This window comes from Eleginops maclovinus, chromosome 3 (genome assembly GCF_036324505.1).
Source record: "Eleginops maclovinus isolate JMC-PN-2008 ecotype Puerto Natales chromosome 3, JC_Emac_rtc_rv5, whole genome shotgun sequence".
NCBI lineage: Eukaryota > Metazoa > Chordata > Actinopteri > Perciformes > Eleginopidae > Eleginops > Eleginops maclovinus.
This window is the reverse complement of record NC_086351.1, coordinates 1,711,846-1,737,500: the sequence shown is the minus strand read 5'-3', so window position 1 is coordinate 1,737,500 and position 25,655 is coordinate 1,711,846. Positions and strand designations below refer to the sequence as shown.

General features: G+C 41.9%; 3 protein-coding genes across 6 annotated transcripts in view; 2 read left to right on the top strand and 1 right to left on the bottom strand.

Annotated features, from left to right (window-relative positions):
• Nucleotides 1-4,435, bottom strand: part of atg5 (ATG5 autophagy related 5 homolog (S. cerevisiae)) — a 29,095-nt gene extending 24,660 nt beyond the window's left edge. Inside the window, exons 1-5 of the mRNA XM_063880150.1 lie at nt 4,302-4,435; nt 3,331-3,511; nt 1,673-1,800; nt 1,040-1,118; nt 630-792 (exon numbers count right to left, since the gene is read on the bottom strand). Of these exons, the coding sequence (XP_063736220.1) occupies nt 630-792; nt 1,040-1,118; nt 1,673-1,800; nt 3,331-3,438 (478 nt within the window). The 5' untranslated portion in view covers nt 3,439-3,511; nt 4,302-4,435. The remainder of the gene's footprint in view (nt 1-629; nt 793-1,039; nt 1,119-1,672; nt 1,801-3,330; nt 3,512-4,301) is intronic.
• A 452-nt stretch (nt 4,436-4,887) lies between these two features.
• dctn3 (dynactin 3 (p22)) lies at nt 4,888-8,447 on the top strand. 3 transcript variants are annotated; one of them, XM_063880161.1, is made up of 8 exons: nt 4,888-5,091; nt 6,197-6,281; nt 6,721-6,807; nt 6,891-6,974; nt 7,353-7,411; nt 7,491-7,550; nt 7,721-7,814; nt 7,851-8,447. In XM_063880161.1, exons 1-7 carry the CDS (start codon nt 4,990-4,992, stop codon nt 7,805-7,807), a joined length of 564 nt encoding a protein of 187 aa, XP_063736231.1. In that variant the 5' UTR covers nt 4,888-4,989; the 3' UTR covers nt 7,808-7,814; nt 7,851-8,447. The 3 variants fall into 3 exon arrangements, with proteins under 3 accessions (XP_063736231.1, XP_063736232.1, XP_063736230.1); XM_063880162.1 differs by having other exon boundaries at nt 7,845-8,447; XM_063880160.1 differs by having other exon boundaries at nt 7,721-8,447.
• A 1,495-nt stretch (nt 8,448-9,942) lies between these two features.
• Nucleotides 9,943-25,284, top strand: nt5c3a (5'-nucleotidase, cytosolic IIIA). 2 transcript variants are annotated; one of them, XM_063880134.1, is made up of 8 exons: nt 9,943-10,156; nt 19,662-19,760; nt 20,258-20,327; nt 20,758-20,890; nt 21,136-21,225; nt 21,898-22,060; nt 22,519-22,719; nt 23,990-25,284. In XM_063880134.1, the coding sequence occupies exons 1-8, from the start codon at nt 10,019-10,021 to the stop codon at nt 24,089-24,091; spliced, it is 996 nt and encodes a 331-aa protein (XP_063736204.1). In that variant the 5' UTR covers nt 9,943-10,018; the 3' UTR covers nt 24,092-25,284. The 2 variants fall into 2 exon arrangements, with proteins under 2 accessions (XP_063736204.1, XP_063736206.1); XM_063880136.1 differs by lacking the exon at nt 9,943-10,156 and adding an exon at nt 17,214-17,280.
• Nucleotides 25,285-25,655: the final 371 nt, after the last annotated feature.

Sequence of the window (25,655 nt, the reverse complement as noted above, 5' to 3'; positions counted from 1 at the left end):
ACGGAAAGAGAAGCTGGTGGGTGTTTCAGTGGGAGACAGTTTGGAAGTGGAGGCTTCAAAGACTACTATCAGACTGAAGGGACGTGTGTGTGTGTGTGTGTGTGTGTGTGTGTGTGTGGCTTTTAAAGCACCACACCAAATGAGTCAATATTTTTTTTTTATATTCTAAAATATATATATAATTAAATATGAATATCAGCTTACAGTTTGTGTGTATGTATGAGTGTGAGAGTGTGTGTGTATGTACAAGCAGGTGCAACTCTGCTTAAAAGTGTGATCTGCAGGGAGACAACATGTGTGCATCTGTGTGTTAATGAGTGAACGAGTGTCACTTCCCCAACAGCTGCCTGTGGTCTTTCTTCTTTTCGTGTGTGTGTGTGTGTGTGTGTGTGTGTGTGTGTGTGTGTGTGTGTGTGTGTGTGTGTGTGTGTGTGTGCATGTGTGTGCCCTCCTTACATTTTAGCCTGCTCATTCACAGCTGCTCACAGAAAAGTCCATGTGTGTATTTTTGTGTGTGCCCTCTTCACCTTTAAGCATGCTCACACAAAGCTGCTTAAAGTGTGTGTGTGTGTGTGTGTGTGTGTGTGTGTGTGTGTGTGTGTGTGTGTGTGTGTGTGTGTGTCTCTCACCATTCTGCAGGCCCATCCACAGCTGCTTGTGGTCTTTCTTCTGCATGTCGTTGACCACTTGGCTCTTGTGCTTGAGGGCGTCGGCCTCCTTGATGCTGGACATGAAGTGCGCCTCGATCACAGAGTGGGACGGGCAGTGCAGCAGGTCACGGTCCGGGAAATTCTGACACGTGCAGGAGAAAAACATTTTATTTAAAGATGCATTCTTCGATTTTTGGATGCCACCAAAGCACACACTCAAAACAAGTGGCTGAAAGAGGCTAAAAGGCTCAAAGGCATGCACAGTTAGCAGCAATTCTCTGTGGTTTTCACAAATATTAAACTGTGGATTTATTATACATTTCAATATAAATATGTGCAATTTACAGACAAAAGAAAGCGAAGCTGTGCATGAACACGCTGACTCTCACCTTAAAGTGCACAGTGATACTCCAGGGTAAGACAGTGTTAGATGCATGGAGGTCAAACAGAACTCCAATTGGATAGTGCCTGTAACAGGAAACACAAACAGGAAATAATTAAACTTACTCATTTCTTCACGGAGAGATACCGCAGGTCCTTCCTTCCTGCAGCGGTCAGACAGTACAACCATCATGGCCCCCAGTAGACTATAACACCCCACACCATGTGCGATATAATGTGCAATATATATATATATATATATATATAGTTAATTAACTGTGCAATATTTACCTGGCTGCTACACCTCAGAACTGTATTTTTAGGTCTCTGTAAAATTGTGTAATTGTTTGTACATATTTTTGTATCTTTTTGTAACATGAAGCTGTCTGTGGCTCTTTTTTTGCTGTACAAAATGAAAATGTCCCCTCTGTGGGACGAATAAAGGGATTCTGATTCTGATTCCTTCCTGTAATGTGCTTCACTCAGTTTAAAGCGACTATAAACCAGTGTCTTGTTCTTCATGTGTGCTACAATACTGACCCCTTGTGGCTGAATTGGCGTAATGCGTTTCTCCGTGGGTTCGATTGAAATCATGCCTCAGAGAACTAGCAAAAAATTCATCCAGCCACCCCTTCTCTCACCATTTTAGCGGCGTCCCTTCGTACTCGAACCACATCTCCTCGGCGTCCTCGGTCCTTATGACTTTGTGGAAGTGTTTCTTCACCTTGTCTGTAACCAGGGTCAGGTAGCTCACCCTGGGTAACAGCAGCTGAGCGGGACAACAGGAGAGAGGAAGACACCGGTTAATAAAAATAATAATCACATAACGAGAAACTATTGCCACGGGAGTGTTTACAGAGAGCTGCAATCAGAGGAGTGTTCATTCAAATTGTGATTAATGTACTAGTGTCAGGTGGATCTTTGGATATTTGAGCTCAGCTACAGAGGAACCTTTTTACTGACATAATCAAAAGTTGTGAGGCTGCTGTTGATTTACACATTCAGTTTATAGAAGGAAAACCTGTCTGTCTTTCTGTTATGAGTGTGTTTGCAGCTGAAGTGTGCTAAATGTTTTCCTACAGTGTGTTGTATAGGTTATAGTGCATGTAAATGGTCTGCAGATGCTAAAATCCCTGTGTTCCCTCCAAAGGGAGTTTCTCTCCCACTCACTCCCCCCCGAAACATCTCACTTTGACTCCCTTGTTTACCTCTGTGATATAAAGACATTACTTTATAACACTCGTGCTTCTATTGGAAAGCGCTCCAACACATTGTACGTGACAGGCTGAGGGGCGGGACATCTCTAAGCGGTTAATCAATCACAACTTTTTTTACTACCAAAGCTGATGATGTAAGATATGAACGGATATTGATAACAATATGTTCTTAGCAGGATTTACTTTTGCCTGTTGATTAAGAAAAGGGATACAGCGTCTTGTGATGATTTGTGACAACCTACTCCACCATGAAATGTGGGACAACAAAACCTCTGTTCTCTAGAAAGCACACCAGAGACATTTTGATGTTAAGCTAATAAAATGTCTTTGAACATTTTTCTTTTGTAACATGTCAGGATACAACTGCACAAAGTCGTGCAAACTACATCTGGGATGTTATTGGCGACACCTTAGGGAAATCTGTAAGGCTAGATCACAAAAGGACAGCCTTTAAGAAAGAGTTTTAAAAAAGGTAAAAACGTTTTAATTTCCTTTTGTTTTCTTTAAAGTAATCATCACGATCCTAACATCCAGGTGCCGGAGCAGCTGGCCTCCAGAACACTAGAAAACAAATCAGTGCAGGCCACTCGGCAGGTACAATAATTGTGAATTTAGAAGAAGCATTTTATGTGAAGGGTGATTAGATGCGGCTGCTAATTGTCCTACAGGTGCTACTGTTTCATTTGTGGTGTTCTAATATGTTGGATTTATTTGTTTGATTATTTTACGGGTCAGGATGTAATGCTTGCCATCTGTACTATGCTTTTTGTTTGATGTTGTATGTGCTTTGTGGCTAAGTGGCTTTACTATATGTGTTTCTCTGTGTTGGTTTAGGTCTTCTTGCTAAGACACATTCCAATAAGTCACGTTGATATGGAGAGAGGGTATGTTTCTTTTCTTTTTCTTATCCAAGTCCTCTGCTATTTTCATTCTTACAATGTGATGTCAAATTCCCGAGCTGTAGTTTCAGATGGGGCTTTTAGGAGGGAAGTGTGTTATGGAATTAGTCACTGGCTAAAGCAAAAGTCAAATCGCGGGTCAGGTTTTGCGTCTGTGTGAAGTCCGAAGGTAGCAGCTCTTACATAGTAGGGCTCAGCCTCTCTCTCGGTCACCTCATCCTGGTTCAGGAGGAAGCAGGTGGGGATCCGGCCGAACCAAACATCTCTCAACACGTCCTTGTCATCTGCCATGCTGCTTCTCCCAGTGGCACATAAAGAATAAATTCTCCCAACACAGACTCTGAAGTCAACCGCAGACGGCTTCCTGGAAAACAACACAGCAGAGCAAAAAACACGAGTGAAACTTTTAGCATCACAGCCTCAAAACCACATGGAAGCAGGCAGTGCAACATAGGCTATAATAATTCTGCTTTAGGTAAGCCATGAACTTCCTTATTAATTTGCTGGGGGAGTTACTATACATAGGTGGAATTAATAATGAATGTGTCTATAATGATTGATATCGCAACTTCGTATGACTTATGAGAGAATTACCATTTTTCCTACATTCTCATTTTTGTATTAAGTCTGTACATTACACAATACTTCACCTATTCATCCTATAATTAATAATGTGCTCATTGCAATTTGGGAATTGCACTAGACTCTCAATGGCAAACAGTTTCCTGGTGTCAACGACACAGCAGAGCAAAAAACAAGAGTAAAACTTTTAGCAACACAGCCCCCAAAAACCACAGGGAAGCAGGTAGTGCAACATGAGCTAGTAGCACATGGACTCAAGTAATTCTGCTTTAGATATACTTCCTTATTAATTCACTGGGGGAGTTATTACACAGTGATACTCCAGAAAAAGACAACAACTCACATGCTAGACTTCCAAACAAACTCCAAGCCTGTGGAACTACGCAGATAATAATGTAATGCAGAAACTGACGTTAGCTTGATAGCTAGTGAAGCTAACTTAGCAAGAAAATACAGCACATAATGGTTCAAATGGACAGACGTGGTTGCTTTTTGGGTATTGTGGTCGTTCTCCACGAACATACTAGTCTTGTGTGCCGGGAAACAGATGGTGATATGAGAGAAAATCTTACTTTTTGTCGATGTTTTGCAGTCAGCTTGAATAGGAAAAGGGCCGTGATGTTGTCATTCCCCTGCTGTCACCGGAAAACAGCTGAAAACTCCACCGGAAAACAGCGTCTCCAAGCGGACACTTCTTCAGCGTCAGAATCGGAATCGGTTTTATTACCAATTAGGTTTACCAGAGGTGGGAGAGGTACTCAGATCTTGGTTTTGAGTACAGGTATCAGAGTGTAGGAATACTCTGTTACAGTAAAAGTGCTGCTATTCAAAATCCTACTCGAGTAAAAGTACAAAAGTATTAGCATCAAAATATCCATAAAGTACCGAAAGTACGACTGCTGAGCTTGCACTATTGTTTGTTTGTATTTGTTTCATGTCTTGTATTTATTTATATTGCATTGTTTGAGGAACCTGTGTAAAGTTTTTTCCATCACACAACTACACTGTAGCTGTGGCATTAAAACCTATGAAATCGTTGTATCTCTGTATTGTGGCAAATAGGGGAAACAAATTGACATTAAAGTTAATTTAAATTGTATTTTTGTATTGGCATTAATTGTGTTTTTGGGGGAGTATATCATTCTGTACAGTAGGGGGCGGTAATGCGCCTTTAACGCTGGCGGCCACCTACCATAATACCGTCGAAAGAAGAAGAAGAATAAGGAGCTGTTTGGATTTTGTTCCATATTAGCTTCAAGGATGGATAAACAGTTGGAGGCGGATAAGCTGGAAATGCGACTCCTGACGCTGGAAAGTCGTATATATGGCGAGAGAAGAAACAAAAGTGCAAAACCCGCCAAGGTTTGCCTGGAATATTTTATTTTCTGATGAGTTTGAGGGCTAGAAAAGAAGCTAACTAGCCTAGCATAGCTAACGGTAGCCTTGTCAGTAGGATTGAGTAAACGCCCTTTTTATTCTGTAAACATCTGTAAAACAATACGTTTTATTAGGAGTTATGTGACAACTGTTCACTCAAATTGCTGTAGTTTGTTAATGTTCTAGTGATATAGTTGTAAGGTGAGCTATTCAATTGTTATGTAGCCTTTTAAAGAGAAGTTAATTCCTAAAGAAAATGTTGTATTAGTCTATATGTGAATTTAATGTCATACACAATGCTCTTAAATGTGTAAACAACAGTGGTGGAATATTAAAAAAAGTACATTCACTTGATATACAAACCTGTATATAATAAACTTGTAGTTTTTTCGTTTTATTTATCTTATCCCTGCTACTCCACCACATCTTAGAAGTAAATATCGTTCGTTCTTTGTCCACTATATTTTCCGAAAGCTTACAAATGACATTTTTTGACATATAGATGGAATAAATCATTACATTTAATACATATTAAAAGGGTGTGACCAAATTGTTTTGAGGAATTTATGATAACACAAATCTCAGGTTCATGCAATAACAGACATCCATGATCTAGTGTAAAAACTGTGTAGCAGATTGGCCTTTTTTGGTCCTTTTGAGCCAATGAAAGGACTGTTTCATTACAGCATCATATGATCATGATTACTTAAAACTAACAAAGGTGCATTGTGGTGGATGAGTTTGCAGGGGCGGAGAAAGTGCCTGGTTCCAGTGTTACTGTCAGAAGTTGTGCTTGTTTCAGAGGAAACTGAAATGAGATACTGTGCATGAGGCCATGTGGGGGCAGGATACTGCCAATTCTCATTTTAATTTTAATGTAATAAACCTCAAGTCCCAAAAGGCACGCCACAGGACAAGTCGAGGAATAAAGTCCTGCTACACCATACTCTGTATATCATCCTGATCTTGTTTTTTGTTTGTTTTGCTGTGTGTATACAAATCAGAGAAGAAAGTGATCCGAAATAATTGTAAAATGTAACGCCTTGGTAATCCTTGACATTAAATCAAATGAATGTGCTTTATCCTGCAGTGTGCTGAGTCTTTGGCCAGGATTCAGGCAGGTCTGACCAACACGGCCAACAAGAGAGAGCGAGTGAAGATCCTGCACAAGAAGAGTGAGTCACGCTTTGGTGTGTCCGGACCACCTGGATTACAGCCTGATGTGACCTTATTTATGTATATCATATGTAGTTATGTCATGTTTTCTGAGGCTCTGCAAGACCATTCATCTACAATATTGATTGACATTGTTCTACCTTTATTTCCCTTTTATTTGATAGTCAGTGTAGATATGGATAGTTAACACAGGGAGAGGGAGTGAAGCGAACTGTGGACGTGTGTATGAGCCTTAACACACTGACTAAAAGGAACCCCAAATATGCTTATACCCACTGAACACTAAAGATATCATAATCCTGACATAAATTGTCCGCTATGTTACAAAGTGCTAGTCTAAAATGATACATTCCTCATCAATGCTTGTAGTATTTGTACTGCATTAAGTTGTTAGTATGTTTGGTGAGTGTGATCATGTTTGTTGGTGTTGTGGTGCAGTTGAAGACCTGCTGAAGTACCTGGACCCTCAGTTCACCGATCATATCACTGTACCTGACGCCATGAAGCTGGAGTTCATTCTGGCTGGTAAGAACAAGAAAGATGGATAAATGAAGACTCGCATCTGATTTGGTTCTCACTGTGATGCTGTTGTGTGTTTGTCTGCACAGAGGAGGACTTCCTGCTTTCCCAGGCTGCTTTGCTGGAGCAGGCCAGCACCTTGCAGCCTCTGCTGGACAGCAACTACATCAGAGGTGAGTTCACCTGCAGGACCGTGAGGGAAATATTTTCCTAGGCCTCACCCAGTTTAACGCTCTAATCCTACATTCAGCATTCAGACACGCCTCAGGGTGCCACTGTCTCGCTTTCCTTAAGAAAGGTTTTGTCTAGAACTATATAAATATCTGGGAATTAGTGAGAGATCTTCAGAATTGGTATGGCAGGAGCTGTGTCCATTCATGGCTGCAGCAAATGTGTTTAATCAAAGTGATCAAAAGGACAATAACTTTTGTGTTTGCTAACATTTTGAGCCTGAATATTCAGTGATGCAGTTTTGCAGTGATGTTGAACAGCTGCAGGATCAGTAGAGGAGTGTGTGTTCTGAGTTAGCTGTGTGTTTCTGTTTCTCACAGATGTACCAGAGCACGCCACCAAGCTGCAGCGCCTGTCGCAGATCCACATCAAAGAGCAGGTAACCTCTACGCCATCTTTCTCAATGTGCGTCTCTCACTGAGTTTCACCCATTGACCCCACGTGTGTCTCTGTCACAGGACCAAACTGAGACTCAGTACCTGGAAGTGAAGAAGCTTATTGAGGAGTACAACAAAATGGTACACCTTTATTTTCACAATAAGAAGTAATTTGTCTCATAAAGGCTATAGTTTTAGATCCAGCAGTGGAAAATAGGAGAGGAATGTATATCGCTGCTCATATTTTCTCATGATGTAAACTGCTGCTGGTACAAAGCTCCTGCCACTCACCACTGATCTCTGATTGGCAGATGTTCCTGCTCTCGAAGCAGTTTGCCCAATGGGACGAGACCCTGAGGAAGCTGGAAGAGGCCAAGGGAATTCGACCTGTGGAGTAGCTTCTGTCTACACACAGACACAGACACACACACACACACACACACACACACACACACACACACACACACACATACACTTCTGATGAGGATGGGGATGATGAAGGAGTCAGCACTGTGGAGGGAGCCACACAGATTCTAAAATGTCCCCTTTTTCAAACCGCTCATCAGTCGGTAAACAGAATGTAATTGAGTCAGGCAACATAACATTGAAACACTACGTTGTTCGTGTTATAAAATTCTCCAATCCAGGCCAAATATTTCAGCTATAACCCTGTTCTCCAAATTGTTGTTCGGGTTCTCGCTCATGTGACTCTTCGTCAGTCCTCTGGAGGAACTCCCATCGCGTGACGTCTGGCTCATTTATTTATTTTCAGTCAATAAAGCTTGCTTGTTGACTCAACGTGTAATACGTTCCTGTATGCCTCCCTATTACAAGTCACAAGACACACAACACACACACACACATCCTCTTTCAGTCTTTATATTTTCCCTCTCCATGCTTCCTGACATGATTTGTAATAAAACTCAAAAAGCTTAATTATTCTGTCCAATATTCTGCTTTCTAAAGTGTTCCATATGTTTAGTTTCATTATACATAAATGTGGTTATTCAATAAATATTTCCTTCTGTCTTTCACTTCTCCATGGTGTGTGTGCTGTCTGTCATGTGTCTGTACTTTACTTGAGTATTTCCATTTCATACTTTTACTCCACTACATTTATTTAACACCTTTAGTTACTTTATAGATTAGGATTAATGATGGTAAATATAATCTCCCTATATTCAGACTTTAGTTCACCTGCAGTAAATCCAGCAGCTACCCTGCAGTATACAAAGCCATTCAAACTAGCTGCACCTTTACCAGCTCTGAGAACACTTTAATGATCAATCATTATAAAACATATCAGAGATATTATTCTGAAATGGACCAATCAGACAATGACTACTTTTACTGTCGCTACTTTAAGTACATTTAGAGGAGAGTACTTTCTACTTTCACTGGAGGAACATTTAGAATACTTTTACTGTGACAGAGTATTCCTACAATCTGGTACTTCTACTTTACTCAAGAACAAGACCTGAGTACTTCTACTTTACTCAAGTACAAGACCTGAGTACTTCTACTTTACTCAAGTACAAGACCTGAGTACTTCTACTTTACTCAAGTACAAGATCTGAGTACTTCTACTTTACTCAAGTACAAGATCTGAGTACTTCTACTTTACTCAAGTACAAGATCTGATTACTTCTACTTTAACTCAAGTACAAGATCTGAGTACTTTGAGTACTTCTACTTTACTCAAGTACAAGATCTGATTACTTCTACTTTACTCAAGTACAAGATCTGATTACTTCTACTTTTACTCAAGTACAAGATCTGAGTACTTCTACTTTTACTCAAGTACAAGATCTGAGTACTTGTACTTTTACTGAGTACAAGACCTGAGTACTTCTACTTTTACTGAGTACAAGATCTGAGTACTTCTTACTTTTAAAAGGTTTCAAGGGTTTCAAGGTTTTATTTGTCATATGCACAGCAGATACAGCGTATATGTTGGCAATGAAAATCTTATGTTGTTGGAGGAGCACGCGACATAAGATTTTCATTGCCAACATATACGCTGTATCTGCTGTGCATATGACAAATAAAACCTTGAAACCTTGAAACCTTGAAACCTTTTACTCAAGTACAAGATCTGAGTACTTCTACTTTACTCAAGTACAAGACCTGAGTACTTCTACTTTTACTCAAGTACAAGATCTGAGTACTTTTACTTTAACTCAAGTACAAGATCTGAGTACTTCTACTTTTACTCTTGTCAAATAATGAAGTATCAGCTTAATTTTCATATGAGTTTTCCTTATTTCAATATTCAAATTACAGCCTTACAGTGCCCTGTGTGTCCTTTATAAATGATGTGACACAAAGCAAGGTGTCCACAATTATAGGTTTAACTTTGAGTGAAAACACTGCTTGTATTTATTTGGAAACAAGTGACAATTTATTGAATAAAATCTACAGACAAAAATTCAACGTGGACATCAGTAAAAAAATGGTTCTGCATAGACGATCTTTGGCTGTGGCTGTGCACCAGTAGGAGGATTTACAGAGTGGGAGGTCTGGTGCTGCGTAGAGGATCTTTGGCTGTGGGGAGCGCACTAGTAGGAAGGGATTGACGGAGGACTCTGGTCAGTAACAGCGGACCCTTGATGGACAGGACGGCCGTGGTGAAGGTCGGGGCCGCGGCCAGCGCCAGCGTCTGTGCCCTGTTCGGTGGAGTAGTTCTGGCCCAGTACATCGTGGCCAAGAAGAAGCGAGCGGGCAAGAAAACACGGATCATTGAGATGGTGAGTGAAACAAACCGACACTCGTGCTGCGCAAAGGAAGAGGCAGATAAAAATGAGATACCGGAAGTTGCTGTGGTAACCTTTCAAAATAAAAGAGCGTACCCCTTCAATGGAATTGATTGTCAGAATCAGGTTTTTTGCCAAGTATGTTTACACATACGAGGAGTTTGCCTTGCTGTACAAGGAGTATACATAAACACGGTTAAAGAAGGTAGAACAGTAAGAAAATCAATCTAAAAAATGTAAATAAAAACGATTAAAACAATATTTTACTTTAAAATAAAGAAAGGTATTTACATTAATCATGCAAAGAGCTACGTACAGTAGAATTATGGAAAGTACTCAGAATAATAAAATAAATATATGCTGTATGTATAAGCTTGTGTAAAACTGCAAAATATTTGGACGGGTTGTACAGGACTGGCAATACTTAAACGCAATATATTGTTTGCATTTTGTGTACTAACGTAATTATAAATGAATAGCAGCTTTGAAACCATTGCCGGTGAAATTGTGGGCTTTGCTTTACGTTACTTGAATTGACAATGCAGTGTGTGAAAGTGAAACCATGCATGTCTCCCACAGGAGTAACCAGCCTGTTTTCTATCTTAATACTAACTACTTGTGTAAGAATCCAAAAATTGTATGTATGATACAGGTATGACACTTTACTACAAAAATAAGCTATACACATTTGAATAAAGTAGAGAATGATAAAACAAGAAAATGATAACAAAAAAGCTTTAACTCCCACAGGAGATTGCAACGCATGGGCCTTTTATTCTGAAAATCTCATCCGGAGATGTCACTGTATTGTTGCTATCTTGACAGTAGTGTATCTACAGGATGCTGTGCGCATGCGCGGGTGTTCCTCAAACAGCAGCTGTTTTTAGAGGTCATCAGTTTGCTGTTCTCCCACAGAAAGAGCTACTCTGTGTCCCGGCAGACCCCCCCGTATGTCAGTGATGCTCTCTGGAGCTCTTCCTCTGGAACAGCTCCCTGTCTGGTGTTCAGCGGGCAGCAGGCAGGTTATGCAAGCTGCAGCAGCACAGACAGCACGCACTCAGTCCCGCTTTCTAACCCGTCCGACAGGAATCTGGCTTCTGCACAGATATAAACATTCCTCACAAAGTGCAGAACAGAGGAATCTGGCGTAGAAACAAATACAACGCTGTGTTAGTACCTACAAAATGCTCAACCTGGTTTTTCAGAACGTGTCAGGCAGACTTTTATAGTATGTTTGCATTTCCATTTACCTTAAACACCATCCCTCAGATGATGTCCCTTATTCATCAAAACAGAAGGTTGAAAATAGGTTGTTTTTTTAGTTTTCAAAAACATGATTTCTGATGTGTGCTTCATGAATTCACAACTTGTTTTATTTCAAGTGTATTTAGACTTTAAATGTCGCATACATTACAGGGCGTGCGTATATCCTGTGTCTCTAATAGGATCTATATGATTCACCTTTGAGTTATGTGGCGCCACCTTACAGGTGCATTAATGTATGTACTGTCTACATACACACACACACACACACACACACACAATCAGTCACAAGCTCGCCTACCTACAAGGATTTCTCTCGGCCAGTTTCCCCCCTCGTCATTTAAAATAAAATAGATTTTAGGTGGCCAGCAGATTAAGCTTTTGTTTTATCCCTTGTAATTTCCCTCCCAGCTAACCTCGTCTTATGTCTTTTTAGGAGTTGTTGATTTGGAATCTGATTTCTGTTTGGGAAAACAAGTTAAATTAAAATCTCAAAGTAATCCAAGAGAAGGAGGATCAGTAATGAGCTAAGCAAGGCTCATTGGAGTGGATTTCTGTTTGCACTGACGTCCATATTTGTTAGCAATTAAGTCAACCCCTGAACTGACATCAAACAAATGTACTAAAGAGTGAGCAGGAGAACATCTAGGGAAGGCTGTGTTTGTTTATATCCCCGTTAATATGACAGAGTTTCATTTGCATTGCTAGATAATGCTAAACGCTAAAAAGTGAGGCGAACAGACACCTCTAAAAGTCCACTCTCTTGTCCGTCCTGTGTGGGGCGGCACCTCTCTAAGCGCTTGACCAATCACAACAGAGAGAGCCAGCTGACCAATCAGAGCAGAGTGGGCTCTGGTTTCAGACAGAGGGTGAACAGAGGTGCTGCAGAACAGGCGGTATGAGAAAAATAAATTTAAAGCATGGAGACATGTCCCAGGAGAGGCTCCACATACCGATATGAAGCAGAAAGTATGTCCTCTTTTAAGCTTATGTGTTTGTTTTCAGTAAATGCAGATTTCCTAGTGTTGTGAGAGACAAAGCCATCACGTGAAAAGAGCATTATCTCCTGGATTATAACCTACTGCACACCAGACCATTTGCACATGGATGTAAGAAATAACTCCACTCGATGATGAGTTGAGGGAAGTAGTAGCCGCCGCAGCTTCCTAATAACAACAGTTAGCTCGTTTCCTGTCCGACCTTCAGCCTGGAAGCTTGTGACCATCTGCTTTTGATGTTTCCTGGCACCACAGAAGCACAAACATCCGCTCCGAACCCTAGGAGTCCAAGAACCACATGACAGAAACTCACTCAGGCTTTCATTTGGTGTCCCATGTAGACATTTTCCCCGGCCATTCCTCTGCGTAGCGAGTTTCGTGGCCTATAAACACCCAGCTGTGTCATTTCAGAAATACTTAGGCAGAACACATTCTTGCCTTCGTTCCGGAATGCCATTGCAGTTTCTGTTTGCAGCAGGCCTGCTCTTTTGTTTTTGAGGGGCAAAGGACAAAGAATAGACAGAACAAAGGATTATTTAACCCCTAAAATGATTATTTGCTTTGGAGAATGGCAAGAAAAAGAAACGAGAGCTGGTCAGCGAAGTGTGAAACAGGGTTTCATGGTAGGAGTCTGCCCACAAAATGTTTTTAAAAATATAAGCCGTCGTATGGAGTATCCTAAAGCCCAAAGAGTTTAGAAAAAGTCTGGTCCTTCTAGGAAATGCTGTTCTCAAAGGCTAATCCTAGACCTAAGTCAGATATTATACATTCATAGGAACAGTACATTACAGTCCTTGGTCCACAGCTAATTCTATTTTCTCTATAGTGCATATAACCTGGGGTTCATACCTTGCTCTGACAGGATCCAGCAGGGACTGAACCACCGATACTATGAATAATGGCACTTCCTGTTTAGACCGACACTAGAAATAAGCAGGTGGGCATGTCTGGATCCCTACTGTGTCAGGGTCAGTTCATTTCCTTGAGTTACTGCCTCCAGTGTGTTGCTCTGATTGTTTTACAGATTAGTCCATGAATATAGTATAGATAGTCCAGGTACATCGTTGCTTTTTGTGCTACATCAAGCCGAGATGCCTGCTGCAATCATGATGTGTTGCCTGTTAGTTGAGGTTGAAACTACCTCTAACTCATCTTATTGACCTCTGGAGGGAAGAAGAGAGCCACACTTGAACAGGAGAGAGTAACCAGCCTGTCTCCTGGAGACCATAAGACCAAAGCAACATATTGTATAGACTTTGCAGTATTTATGCCGTATCTACAGTACAGTACACACTGGTTTCTTTCCTATGACCAGCAGGATGCCCGTGCTGGGTTTAGATCACATGTTTCAGAACTAATGCTTCCTCTAGAATAACTAAAGCAACGAGTGCATTTAGCATCAGTTTTTGACCGGGATTATATTACAGGTGAGCTTTAGCAACATGCTAATGACTTAGCAAGCCTTTCAGCTACTAGACACCACAGCCTCTCATGCCTCACTGTAGGGCTTCATGTCTTCTGTGTCTCCTCGGAAAGCTAACCCTGACCCTTGGAAAACAGAAGCTATGAAGACATTTGTTCAAACATGCAGATAGACAATTTAGTTTGACATACTGGTGCAATCATTCAGCATTATTGGCCACTTTATTATGACACAATTCCAATATCAATAGTACTATTTACACTGCCCCTTTGCAAAGGAGTCGAATTTCAAAAGCTCTCACAGCCAGATATCTTTGTGATTATAGCATGTCCTTAGAGCCGTCCAATCAGTCTAATCTATCAGTACTTTGGGAGTTTGGTTGATTCAACAGGAAAAAGGAACTCCACGTGAACTTGAGTTGTGTCCATGTTATTTCTGCATGTTGCCAACCCCCCCCATCCTTGTTGTGGCCGTACTGCTTTATCAGTAGCAACAGACTGTGATAACCATAAGAAGTAGAGCAGTTCTCAGTGTCGTTGGGGCCACAGGACACTGATAGAGGACCTTGTTACTACACTCATAACACCCAGACATGTCCTAACATCTCACCAGGCTCACGTCCTTAGTAAAGGATTCATGTCTGGGTTCGGCTTGGAGGCATTCATGTTCTCGTGGGTATAAGGTATTCAACAGTCTTGTTAAGAGTTAGAATTTCTCTTAGTGGCTGATAGGAAAACGTCCCCCCATCCTAAAGGTCAAGAGCAGAGTTGGAGAAACCAACTGAGCTGGGGTTATTGGGTCTGAGGGAAATCCCCTTCAGAGTAGATGTGTTCTGGCAGGTACCTGGTTTAGGGGTGGACATTTTTCTACGACATGTTTGAGTTTCATAATTTCTCTCTTGAAACTCTTTAAAAGATGTAGGTTACTCGCTATTGTTGCTAACTCACTATAGGGAGGCCACGTTTGTAAGGAATAAAGAGGGTGGGGATCCAATGGGATTTTTCCATTGGATTTTCAAACATTGCAGAAAATATGATCTGTGCCAAAAACATGTTTATTTATGATACTGACATATTGACACCAACTTTATAATAATTTAGGCGTGAATACAATCACCAGAGGTAAGAAGCTAACGTCGGGCTATAGAGGAACTACAGCACGGTCACATGACTTCACGTCTCCACCACTAAGATAAAGCTAATGTTGGGCTATAAAGGAACTACAGCACGGTCACATGACTTCACGTCACCACCGCTAAACTAAAGGAGGCTAATGTTGGGCTATAAAGGAACTACAGCACGGTCACATGACTTCACGTCTCCACCGCTAAGATAAAGCTAATGTTGGGCTATAAAGGAACTACAGCACGGTCACATGACTTCACGTCACCACCGCTAAACTAAAGGAGGCTAATGTTGGGCTATAAAGGAACTACAGCACGGTCACATGACTTCACGTCACCACCGCTAAACTAAAGGGCTAATGTTGGGCTATAAAGGAACTACAGCACGGTCACATGACTTCATGTCACCACCACTAAGACTAAAGCTCATGTTGGGCACGATGCTGCTCATTTCGACACTTGTTGGAAACCACCGTTTAGGTCGTAGAACAAAACGTGAAAATCTTGTAAACTTTTTTTTACCACAGACCTTTTATTGGTGCCAAAATGATGACTCATTTCCAGGTTTCAGGACTCATTCCTGCATGTTGTTGGTAGCAGAAGATGCAGTCCTATCAGTATGAGTACAGTCATTTGTCAGAGGTGTAATCCTTTCAACAGTGCTGGGATCTCTCAGGTGGGATCCTCAGATGAGAAGAGTAGAACGGCTCATGCACTGTCTGCTGTCCAGGGGTCAGCGCTTTGTCCTTGATGACCTTTGACCCAATCAATCTGTAACCCTTGCTCAGGCTTGTGTAGTTCAGGTGGGATCTCAAGAGTGCCTGAGGCTTTGCAGGAGCAAGTCGAGCAATGTGGTTCCTTGACATGAAAGTCTCCATTATTGTGTTATTATTTTTAAACCTTGGATAACAACCAACATTGGTTCTCTGATTTTTACATCTTTTAATTTCCTAAATCTATTACCCTCCTACCCCTGATTCTTATGTTGTTAATTGTTTACCTAAAATGGCTCTAGTACGCTGTCATAGATTTGTACTCATAGGTTCTGGATCTCTTTTCAGATTATTTTAAATAATGCATAACATTAAATGCCTCTATTGGGAGGGAAACTACGAAGGGAATCCGTGGGGATACTGAAACCGGTGGGTATCGCTTGAGTGGACAGCTGTCCCATTAATGTGCACACGCATCTCGTTGCAAAACATTAATCCATCTGAAAGCGCTCTGTTGTGTTTTAGCGTTGCAGCTCTGATCTGATTTCATTGAAGTCAAACGATCCTGAAATAAATCCAAAACGTGACGAAACACCTGCTGACCCGCTGATAATTATCCCAGCTGTTTGTGAAGCAGGTCTAGGTGATCAGAAATCATCATCATCTGCTCTCGCCTTTTCTAAACTTGGACAGGATTGTAGCGGGACAGAAAGATATCGGGGGAGAGTTCCTCACAAAAAAAACCACTCCCTGATCTTCTGCAAGGCCAGCGTTCACCACGGGCTTGTGTACGGTTAGGAACCTCGTTTTTTTGGATGTCGTGGTATGCAAGGCAGTCGAGGTCAGTGAAGGAGAGGACGAAGTCGTCTCATGTTCCTGTCTCCGATGTCTTACACTAACAACACAAACATTACGGAGGACAGCAGGGACATGAGCCCGGGGCGCAGCGTCACGGTTGCACAAAGGTTCAAATATCTTCGTGCTCTGATTGCTAGGACACATTAATATATGTCAGCCTGCCACACAAACCACTACGAGTGTTTCTAAAGTTGTAGAACAATACGCGTTTCCAAAAACTGTTGGAGACAACATCGCTCTTTTGATGGACTGCAGCACAACTGTGGTATTCCGGGTTTTATGAATCATTCGTGTGTGTGTGTGCGTGTGGCTGTCGTGTGTTAAAATGTGTGTGTTCAGCAGTAGTTGCGCAGAAACGAGTCTCTGAGCCTCTGATTTATTTTAAAGGTTTCTTTTTCTAGGGGTCAGAGGTCACATTACTGGTACAAGGGTAGATTCCAAATGTCACTCTTCCTGTGTGTGTGTGTGTGTGTGTGTGTGTGTGTGTGTGTGTGTGTGTGTGTGTGTGTGTGTGTGTGTGTGTGTGTGTGTGTGTGTGTGTGTGTGTGTGTGTGTGTGTGTGTGTGTGTGTGTGTGTGTGTGTGTGTGTGTGTCAGTCACCACACAGGGGGAGGAGTTACATTGGCTAAAATATTTCCAGAGACGCTCCCCCTCCCTGCCTGTTGCTGCTGATATAAAAGCCGTCCTCGGCAACACACTCTTTTCCTCACTCTGGTTTCAGCTGACTCAACAAACCAGCGGTAAGTGTGTGTGTGTGTGTGTAGCTGTGTGTGTGTGGATGTGTTAACTGTTTATACTCCAGGCTGAAGTCATTTTTATTTAACTGTACAATAAAATGTACAAATGCTAGCACTGAAAGGTGAAACGTTCCTCCGGTTGCCGATGCTTTGACCTTTGACCTCACTATCGCTGCTTGTAGTGTTACTCTAGATATTGAGGCTTTTTTTGTTTTGACTTGTCCAAAATGTATTTGAAGGCATAATCAGGCTCTAGAATCTACTGCAGCACATCTGGCTTTATTGCATTCAGTGTTTGTTTTGTTTTTTTATAATGTCCTCCTGCATTTTGAAATCTTCCGCGCGTCACGTTGCAATAAAAAACGATTTGAATAATAATCATCCTGCCCTCAATTTGCTATCTTCAGAGGATCACGGCCTGTAAAACACACTGCTACCTTTTCAGATGTGTTCCTCATACCGAAACGAGATGCAAAACTACAGGCTGATGTTTGACAAAGTCTTTCTCAAAGACAATACTGCATCACAAACGAGAGTACAAACCATTACTCAGCAGATATCAGGTTACAGATCGTGTGTGTAATTCTTATTAAAGAGTTGTCTGGAAAGAGGATGTATTTTTAGTTTGTTTCCTAGGTGTTGTGTTTCTGATGCTGATTATATAAGAAGGTGGGTGGGGGTGTTATTTTTGCAGGGAGGGGGACGTGTGTTTTTAGTCCTCGCGTTCTCTGCCTTTTATCAGCACATTACATGCACAGTGTGTGTAACCCGCAACTGTCAACGTTGTTACATCAGAACGAACTTTAAAGAGTCCTCTCCTGCTGATGTTCAGGTGTATATCAGTATGTAGAGTCTCTACTTTAAAGAGTCCTCTCCTGCTGATGTTCAGGTGTATATCAGTATGTAGGGTCTCTACTTTAAAGAGTCCTCTCCTGCTGATGTTCAGGTGTATATCAGTATGTAGTGTCTCTACTTTAAAGAGTCCTCTCCTGCTGATGTTCAGGTGTATATCAGTATGTAGTGTCTCTACTTTAAAGAGTCCTCTCCTGCTGATGTTCAGCTGTATATCAGTATGTAGTGTCTCTACTTTAAAGAGTCCTCTCCTGCTGATGTTCAGCTGTATATCAGTATGTAGTGTCTCTACTTTAAAGAGTCCTCTCCTGCTGATGTTCAGGTGTATATCAGTATGTAGAGTCTCTACTTTAAAGAGTCCTCTCCTGCTGATGTTCAGGTGTATATCAGTATGTAGTGTCTCTACTTTAAAGAGTCCTCTCCTGCTGATGTTCAGGTGTATATCAGTATGTAGTGTCTCTACTTTAAAGAGTCCTCTCCTGCTGATCTTCAGGTGTATATCAGTATGTAGAGTATCTACTTTAAAGAGTCCTCTCCTGCTGATGTTCAGGTGTATATCAGTATGTAGAGTCTCTACTTTAAAGAGTCCTCTCCTGCTGATGTTCAGGTGTATATCAGTATGTAGAGTCTCTACTTTAAAGAGTCCTCTCCTGCTGATCTTCAGGTGTATATCAGTATGTAGTGTCTCTACTTTAAAGAGTCCTCTCCTGCTGATGTTCAGGTGTATATCAGTATGTAGTGTCTCTACTTTAAAGAGTCCTCTCCTGCTGATGTTCAGGTGTATATCAGTATGTAGTGTCTCTACTTTAAAGAGTCCTCTCCTGCTGATCTTCAGGTGTATATCAGTATGTAGAGTATCTACTTTAAAGAGTCCTCTCCTGCTGATGTTCAGGTGTATATCAGTATGTAGAGTCTCTACTTTAAAGAGTCCTCTCCTGCTGATCTTCAGGTGTATATCAGTATGTAGCGTCTCTACTTTAAAGAGTCCTCTCTGCTGATGTTCAGGTGTATATCAGTATGTAGTGTCTCTCCTGGGACATGTCTCCATGCTTACATTTTTCTCATACTGCCTGTGCTGCAGCATTCTCACCCTCTGTCTGAAACCAGAGCCAAGTCTGCTCTGATTGGCCGGCTCTGTTGTGATTGGTCAACATCCTAAAGATGTCCCGCCCTCTTAGCCGATCACGTACAATGTGTGGGTGTTCAAATCCGCTGGAGAAAAAATGTCATCAATTCATTCAAACACGTTCACACTGAACCTCAGTCCTAATCAACCCCTAGTTGCTTTCAAACAAATTCCTCCTCCTCCTCCTCCTCCTCCTCCTCCTCCTCCTCCTCCTCCTCCTCATACCAGAGCTGCAGATATTCCTGGAATATCCTACGTCTGCGGTCCACGTGTTGTACACTAAGTAGTATTTTATTCCACTCTGCAGTATTTAATAGTATGTAGCAGCCAGGATTTTTCGTGTGTTTTGCAGTCTCCCTGTTTGAGTCTCCACTGATGTCTTCCATTAACCCCTCTCCCCCTGCAGATGCCTCAGTTTGAGAAGACCACGGTGCACATGAGGGACCCCGAGAGGGTGGAGCAGATCATCTGCGGCCTCATCAAAGGAGGAGCGTCCAAACTACAGGTAGATACTCCCGAAGCCGCGTCAAACAGCGCCACCTGGTGGTATTGGAGCTGTAGCAACATCACCTCTTGATAAACAAACGAGATATTGCTACCGGTAAACCGTTATCCTACACAACAAGACAAAGGTGTGCCAAGCACATGAATATACCTGTTTTGTGCGCAATTCGAGCTTTTGTTTTGAATAACTTGAGCTTTTTGAAGAAGTCACTGAGGACTGAGAAATATATTTAATAAAGAGTGTTCATGTGTGCAAGTTTAGTGTAAATAAATGTTGCCCTGGTGTTTTAAAACATTGACGCAATCAGGAAATGGCATTTTAGGGAATCGATAATCTTGAACACACCTTTCCCTGTGATCAGGCACCTTTCTTCACCCCATTTCTGATTCAAATCATGCACTCAAGTGTCAAGTGTGTACGACTTGGGTCCGTAGACTGGCAGAGAATACGCAGAGCTTCTGTTTCCGGTGAACAGAATGTCCTCGTCTCTGTTGCAGGTCATCACAGACTTCGACATGACGTTAAGCAAGTTCGCTGTCAACGGAAAACGCTGCCCGACGTGCCACAGTAAGTACACAGAGAGCATAAGTATTATTTTAAGAGGCCTTTTAAAACAATATGACTGTTTTAGCCAATAAAGAGCAGCTTATGTAGGTCCATATTAACCTCCATAACACCTCTCATTTTAAATCGAGGCGCAAAACCTTTTGATGCTTTTTCCAGAGGTCATATAATTACACTTGATTATTTTACAGCTCGACCCAACTGTATTACCGACTTGCTTCCATCTCTTCCATGAATTATTTTCCGTTACTTATGTTATGTTTTCATGCTTACTTTGAAATCCCTCTGTATCTGAAATGTGCTAAATGTCTCCTTTTTATTTGGGTTGTTGTAACGCTGCTGGTTTTTTGCACTGGGCTTCCATGCTCCCCCCCCCCCCCCTGCTCTGTTTGACACACTGACTCTAACGGCGTCTCGCTCCTCCCTGGTGCAGACATCATCGATAACTGCAAGCTGGTGACGGAGGACTGCAGACAGAAGCTGCTGCAGCTGAAGAATAAATATTACCCCATCGAGATCGACCCCCACCTCACCATGGAGGAGAAATACCCGTTCATGGTGGAGTGGTGAGACACACACACACAACACACACACACACACACACACACACACACACACACACACACACACACACACACACACACACACACACACACACACACACACACACACACGTTTTTTTCTTCTCACCAGCTGCAATATATACTTGCATATTTCTTACTTCTTACTCATTATGTTTTTAGAAATCTTTGTATTTTATCCTTTGTGTGTGTGTGTGTGTGTGTGTGTGTGTGTGTGTGTGTGTGCGCAGGTATTTCAAGTCTCACACACTCCTTGTGGAGCAGCGGCTAGAGAAAGACAAACTGCCTGAGGTGGTGAGGGAGTCTGATGCTGCTCTCAGGTACCCCTCTTTAAAGCTCTCCTGCACACTATAGGGCTACTGTTGCATTGTGGGCACTTGCTTTATTTACTTAAGGCTGTTTTATACCTTTTCCTTTTTTCAAGACAAGTTTCAGGAAACATTTGACTGACTCTTTAACCTGAATCTAACTTAGTAATTTAACGTATTTGCTTCCCTGTGACTTAAACCATACTGTACATTTATTCCATTTCATATTCCACACCTTTCACACTTATTGTACATATGATATCCTGCTATATATTTTGGTTTTCTTTATATTTTGTGTACATTTTTAGTCCCAAATGTACATTTTTACTTTCTTTTTAAATGCTATTTTATTTTATTGGGATCAATAAAGTACCATCTATCTATGAGTGCTCTCTGATGCTTTGTGTAGCCATGCGTTAATCTGCTCAAATACACTTAAAGCACAGATTTTCTACCGACTTCACTTGCTTTTTTTATGTGATATTTATAGTTATTTGTGGTTTATTTCATAGAAACAGCTCTCCACTGCGAGTGTCCCAGTGTTTATAGACCATGCCTTCTATGTAATGCAGCGGGATGCAATACTGCACACGTTAGAAACCTTGCATTTAAAGCCTTGTTCACCAGAAATAACAGAACAACGGATGCCTCAACACATGCCTTCCTCTGCCCGCTTACTTTCAGGGAAGGCTACGAGCAGTTCTTCGACCACCTGCAGCAGCATGAGGTGCCCGTCTTCATCTTCTCCGCCGGCCTGGGCGACGTGTTGGAGGAGATCATCCACCAAGCCGGAGTCTACCACCCCAACGTCAAGGTCGTCTCCAACTTCATGGACTTTGATGAAAACGTAAGTCCCCCCCCCTCCCTCCATGGAAGTATAAAGAGAAAGTGGATATGGTCCCTATGAAAGTTCACCAGAGGCGTATTGAGCCAAAATGACACCCGGATCTTCCCAGCCCGCCTCCCACTTTTGAGGCCAGCCTTCCAGCCTTAAACCCCGCCTTCCAGCCTTAAACCCGCCTTCCCGCCTCCAATCCTTCCATCAAGGCCAGAAACATAAAAAGAGGAGGGAGCATACCTCTGGATTCGTCTTTAAGCTAATTCAACAGCTCATTTTGCTCCCCAATGACGTCACATGACTGACAGAGAGGTTGCGTGACCACCATTTGTTAAATATTTTTCAAATACCGTCATACTTCTTGGGGGGGGGGGGGGCTTGGTCCAGTCTCTTCTCTTCTTCTTTATCCTTATGACTAAAAGAGCCTGATGTTGACCCACTAGTTTGATGTGCTCCTCCTTCCCCAGGGTGTCCTGAAGGGTTTCAAAGGCGAGCTGATCCACGTGTACAACAAACACGACGGCGCCCTGCGGAACACGGAGTACTTCAAACAGGTGAAGGAGTCCAGCAACATCATCCTCATGGGGGACTCGCTGGGGGACCTCAGCATGGCCGACGGAGCGCCCAACGTGGAGAACATCCTCAAGATCGGCTTCCTCAACGACAAGGTACAGACGCATGGCCACGGATACTGAAACAAGCGGAACATCTCTCTCGTTACCCAATCTAATTCCACGGTTACAGGCCAACTGTACCAAACACCTCCTTTAAACTCTGTTCATGGAGTTCTCAGTTTTCCTGCAACATGCATCATGAGCGTTTTATAATTAGCATTAGTTTTAATATAATTGATTGCGTTAGACCGAACGTGTCGGCCGGATGTTGGCCCTATTTTTCCACTCGATCTCCATTGCACAACTACCTGGAGATTCATGGAGTCACTGTTACCGCAAAGGAGACAGGAGATAAAACTTGAGTAGAAAAGTAAGTAAACATATTCACTATATGTTTTAGCAGCCAGTTATATCCTACTGTATACCGTACTTGAAGCTGCTGATTTCAAACGAGGTATTGTGGACAAGAAATGTGCAACATAGGACTTACAGTTTACAAAAGAACAAGCTGTGACGTGCATTAATGTTTGTGGGGGGGGGGGATAAAGGGTCACTGTCGGTGGGGGACCCAGGCCTTGTTGATGAGGCCCGTAGCAGAAAGGAAGACACTGAATACAGGACTGATTGAATGAAAGAATTAATAAGATAATACAATAAATGACTAATAAATAGATACAAGCGGCCGAAATGGGATTTCTCCGCAGGGTGGCTGGCATCTCCCTTAGGGATAGGGTGAGAAGTTCAGTCATCCGGGAGGGACTCGGAGTAGAACCGCTGCTCCTTCGCGTTGAAAGGAGCCAGTTGAGGTGGTTCGGGCACCTAGTGAGGATGCCACCTGGGCGCCTCCCTAGGGAGGTGTTCCAGGCACGTCCAGCTGGGAAGAGACTGAGGGGTAGACCTAGGACCAGGTGGAGGGATTATATCTCTTCACTGGCCTGGGAGCGCCTTGGAATCCCCCAGTCAGAGCTGGTTGATGTGGCCAGGGAAAGGAAAGTTTGGGGCTCTCTGCTGGAGCTGTTACCTCCGCGACCCTGACGGAAAAGCGGGAGAAGATGGATGGATGGATTAATAAATTAATAAATAAATAAATAAAATAATAGAAAAAATGTATCAAAGTATAAACGTACCACAGATTATATAAAATATATTTATTTATCATCTTTTTGATTATCAGCTTTGGTTAAATCATTTATTTATTTATAATTAGTAGAATAAAAATGCGTTTTGTTTATCAAGCGCTTTCACAGGAGCTCAAAGACTCTTTACAAAGCAACCACATGAATGCGTTCATTCCAATATTTCCATTTCCGGTGTCCCTCTGCAGGTGGAGGAGCGGCTGGACAAATATCTAGACTCTTACGACATCGTCCTGGTGAAGGATGAGACTCTGGAAGTGCCCAACGCCATCCTCCAGAAGGTCCTATAACTGCACCCCCTCTACTTCTCCCATCAGCCCCTTCCAGCCATGGGCCTGTCTGACTTCTGTACCCCCACCCCCCATCCCCTTTAAAAGCCTTTTTTAAAAGACATTTTACATCTCCTAAATGAACTCTTTTAAAAGCCCGCGCAGCAGCATCAGCCTCTCTGTCCGTTTCAAGTGTAACTGGTGTTTTCTCTCCAAGTCGTTTTGTGATATAAACAGATATATAAATAACCAAAAGTAAGATTTGAAACGGCCCACAAACTCTCGCTCCATGTTTATAAGTTGCACATTGTTCTTGTTACCATTGTTACTCGCAGGGTTATTCTGGAGAATGCCGACAGACTGAGGCTTTTGTGAAGCAGTCACCTCAGGTACTCTGGACACGTGACTATGAGAGAGACATAGAAATGCAAAAAGCAAAGTTTAGATTTCCCTTCATAAAAGACCTTTAATTTGCTTTCTTCCTAATGCAAATTACATATGATGCTAGCAATATAATGACCATGGACACTTTGTGTAAAAAAAAAGAAAAAGGATTTCCAACATGAGAGGAAACGCACTTTAAATTCTGTGTACGGGGAATCCGCCCGTACATATGGCAGTCATTGGGATTTGTGTGTGTACGAGAAAGTTATTGCACAGGAATGCCACGTTTACTTCAACATTTTGAACCTTATTGTGCTCGTTCGGCATCACATCGGAGGAAGAAGCAGCCCTCTCTGCATTGCTGACTCGATAAAGTGTTCGCTGCGCCAGTGTTTAAGATTTAAAAGGTATTAAATAATTGTAAAGGTGGCGTGTAGTGGCATCGGTATATCAGATGCAACAATAAAGCCCCTTAAAGTAAAATGTGCTGCAATATGATATTTAATACTCATTATGAAGCCAGGTTCTGTATTTCAGAAGGAAAAACTGCTGCCTGTGCTTCAATAAAATGCAGCAAAACACTTAGAATATAATACATCTCATCGCCTTTTTTATTCTGTGGTAAGATTCGAGCACTACCTCTAACACATTCATCTGGTTTTTTTTGGGGAGGTTGAAGGTAAACATGTCTCCAGTGTTCAATGTTCTCTTTGTGTTTTGAATGTGCTGCTATCACATGCATGTTGCCTTTTCTTATTGTTGACTTTATGTAAAGGAAACGGGAGACTAAGATATAATATTATATATGAATAAAACTGGGATTAATGTCATACTGTAGATGTGGCCGTTATGTATATGTCATGTTTCGTTGCATTCGGACAGATATCTGAAGGTGTGTTTTTATAAGCAGATGGATTTCTCTCTTCTTCAAAGGTGTGATTTCAGTCATTTTTTGAGCCATGGACAGAAATCTGAACTAAATCCCCCCCACCCCACTAAATTGCTTTAGTTTAGTAACTCAATTAAGTCATGCAATAATTAATATGTACAGTGTGTGACACCAGGCTGAAGATCAATATTGTTGCATATTCATAAGTAAATGAATAAATAAAATGCATTTAATTCAACAAAAATAATCACGCTCAAAGGCTTAATTTCATTCCAGTAACTAATTTCCCAAAAAAACATATGAAAAAATAAT

What these genes read in the sequence shown, in the direction of transcription:
- dctn3 (XM_063880161.1), top strand. Translation starts at nt 4,990, where the DNA reads ATGGATAAACAGTTGGAGGCGGATAAGCTGGAAATGCGACTCCTGACG. An exon ending in GCTGGAGTTCATTCTGGCTG is followed by an intron (nt 6,808 to 6,890) that starts GTAAGAACAAGA and finishes TTGTCTGCACAG; the next exon opens with AGGAGGACTTCCTGCTTTCC. An exon ending in AGATCCACATCAAAGAGCAG is followed by an intron (nt 7,412 to 7,490) that starts GTAACCTCTACG and finishes TCTCTGTCACAG; the next exon opens with GACCAAACTGAGACTCAGTA.
- nt5c3a (XM_063880134.1), top strand. Translation starts at nt 10,019, where the DNA reads ATGGACAGGACGGCCGTGGTGAAGGTCGGGGCCGCGGCCAGCGCCAGC. An exon ending in AAACACGGATCATTGAGATG is followed by an intron (nt 10,157 to 19,661) that starts GTGAGTGAAACA and finishes CTCCCCCTGCAG; the next exon opens with ATGCCTCAGTTTGAGAAGAC. An exon ending in GAGTCTGATGCTGCTCTCAG is followed by an intron (nt 21,226 to 21,897) that starts GTACCCCTCTTT and finishes GCTTACTTTCAG; the next exon opens with GGAAGGCTACGAGCAGTTCT.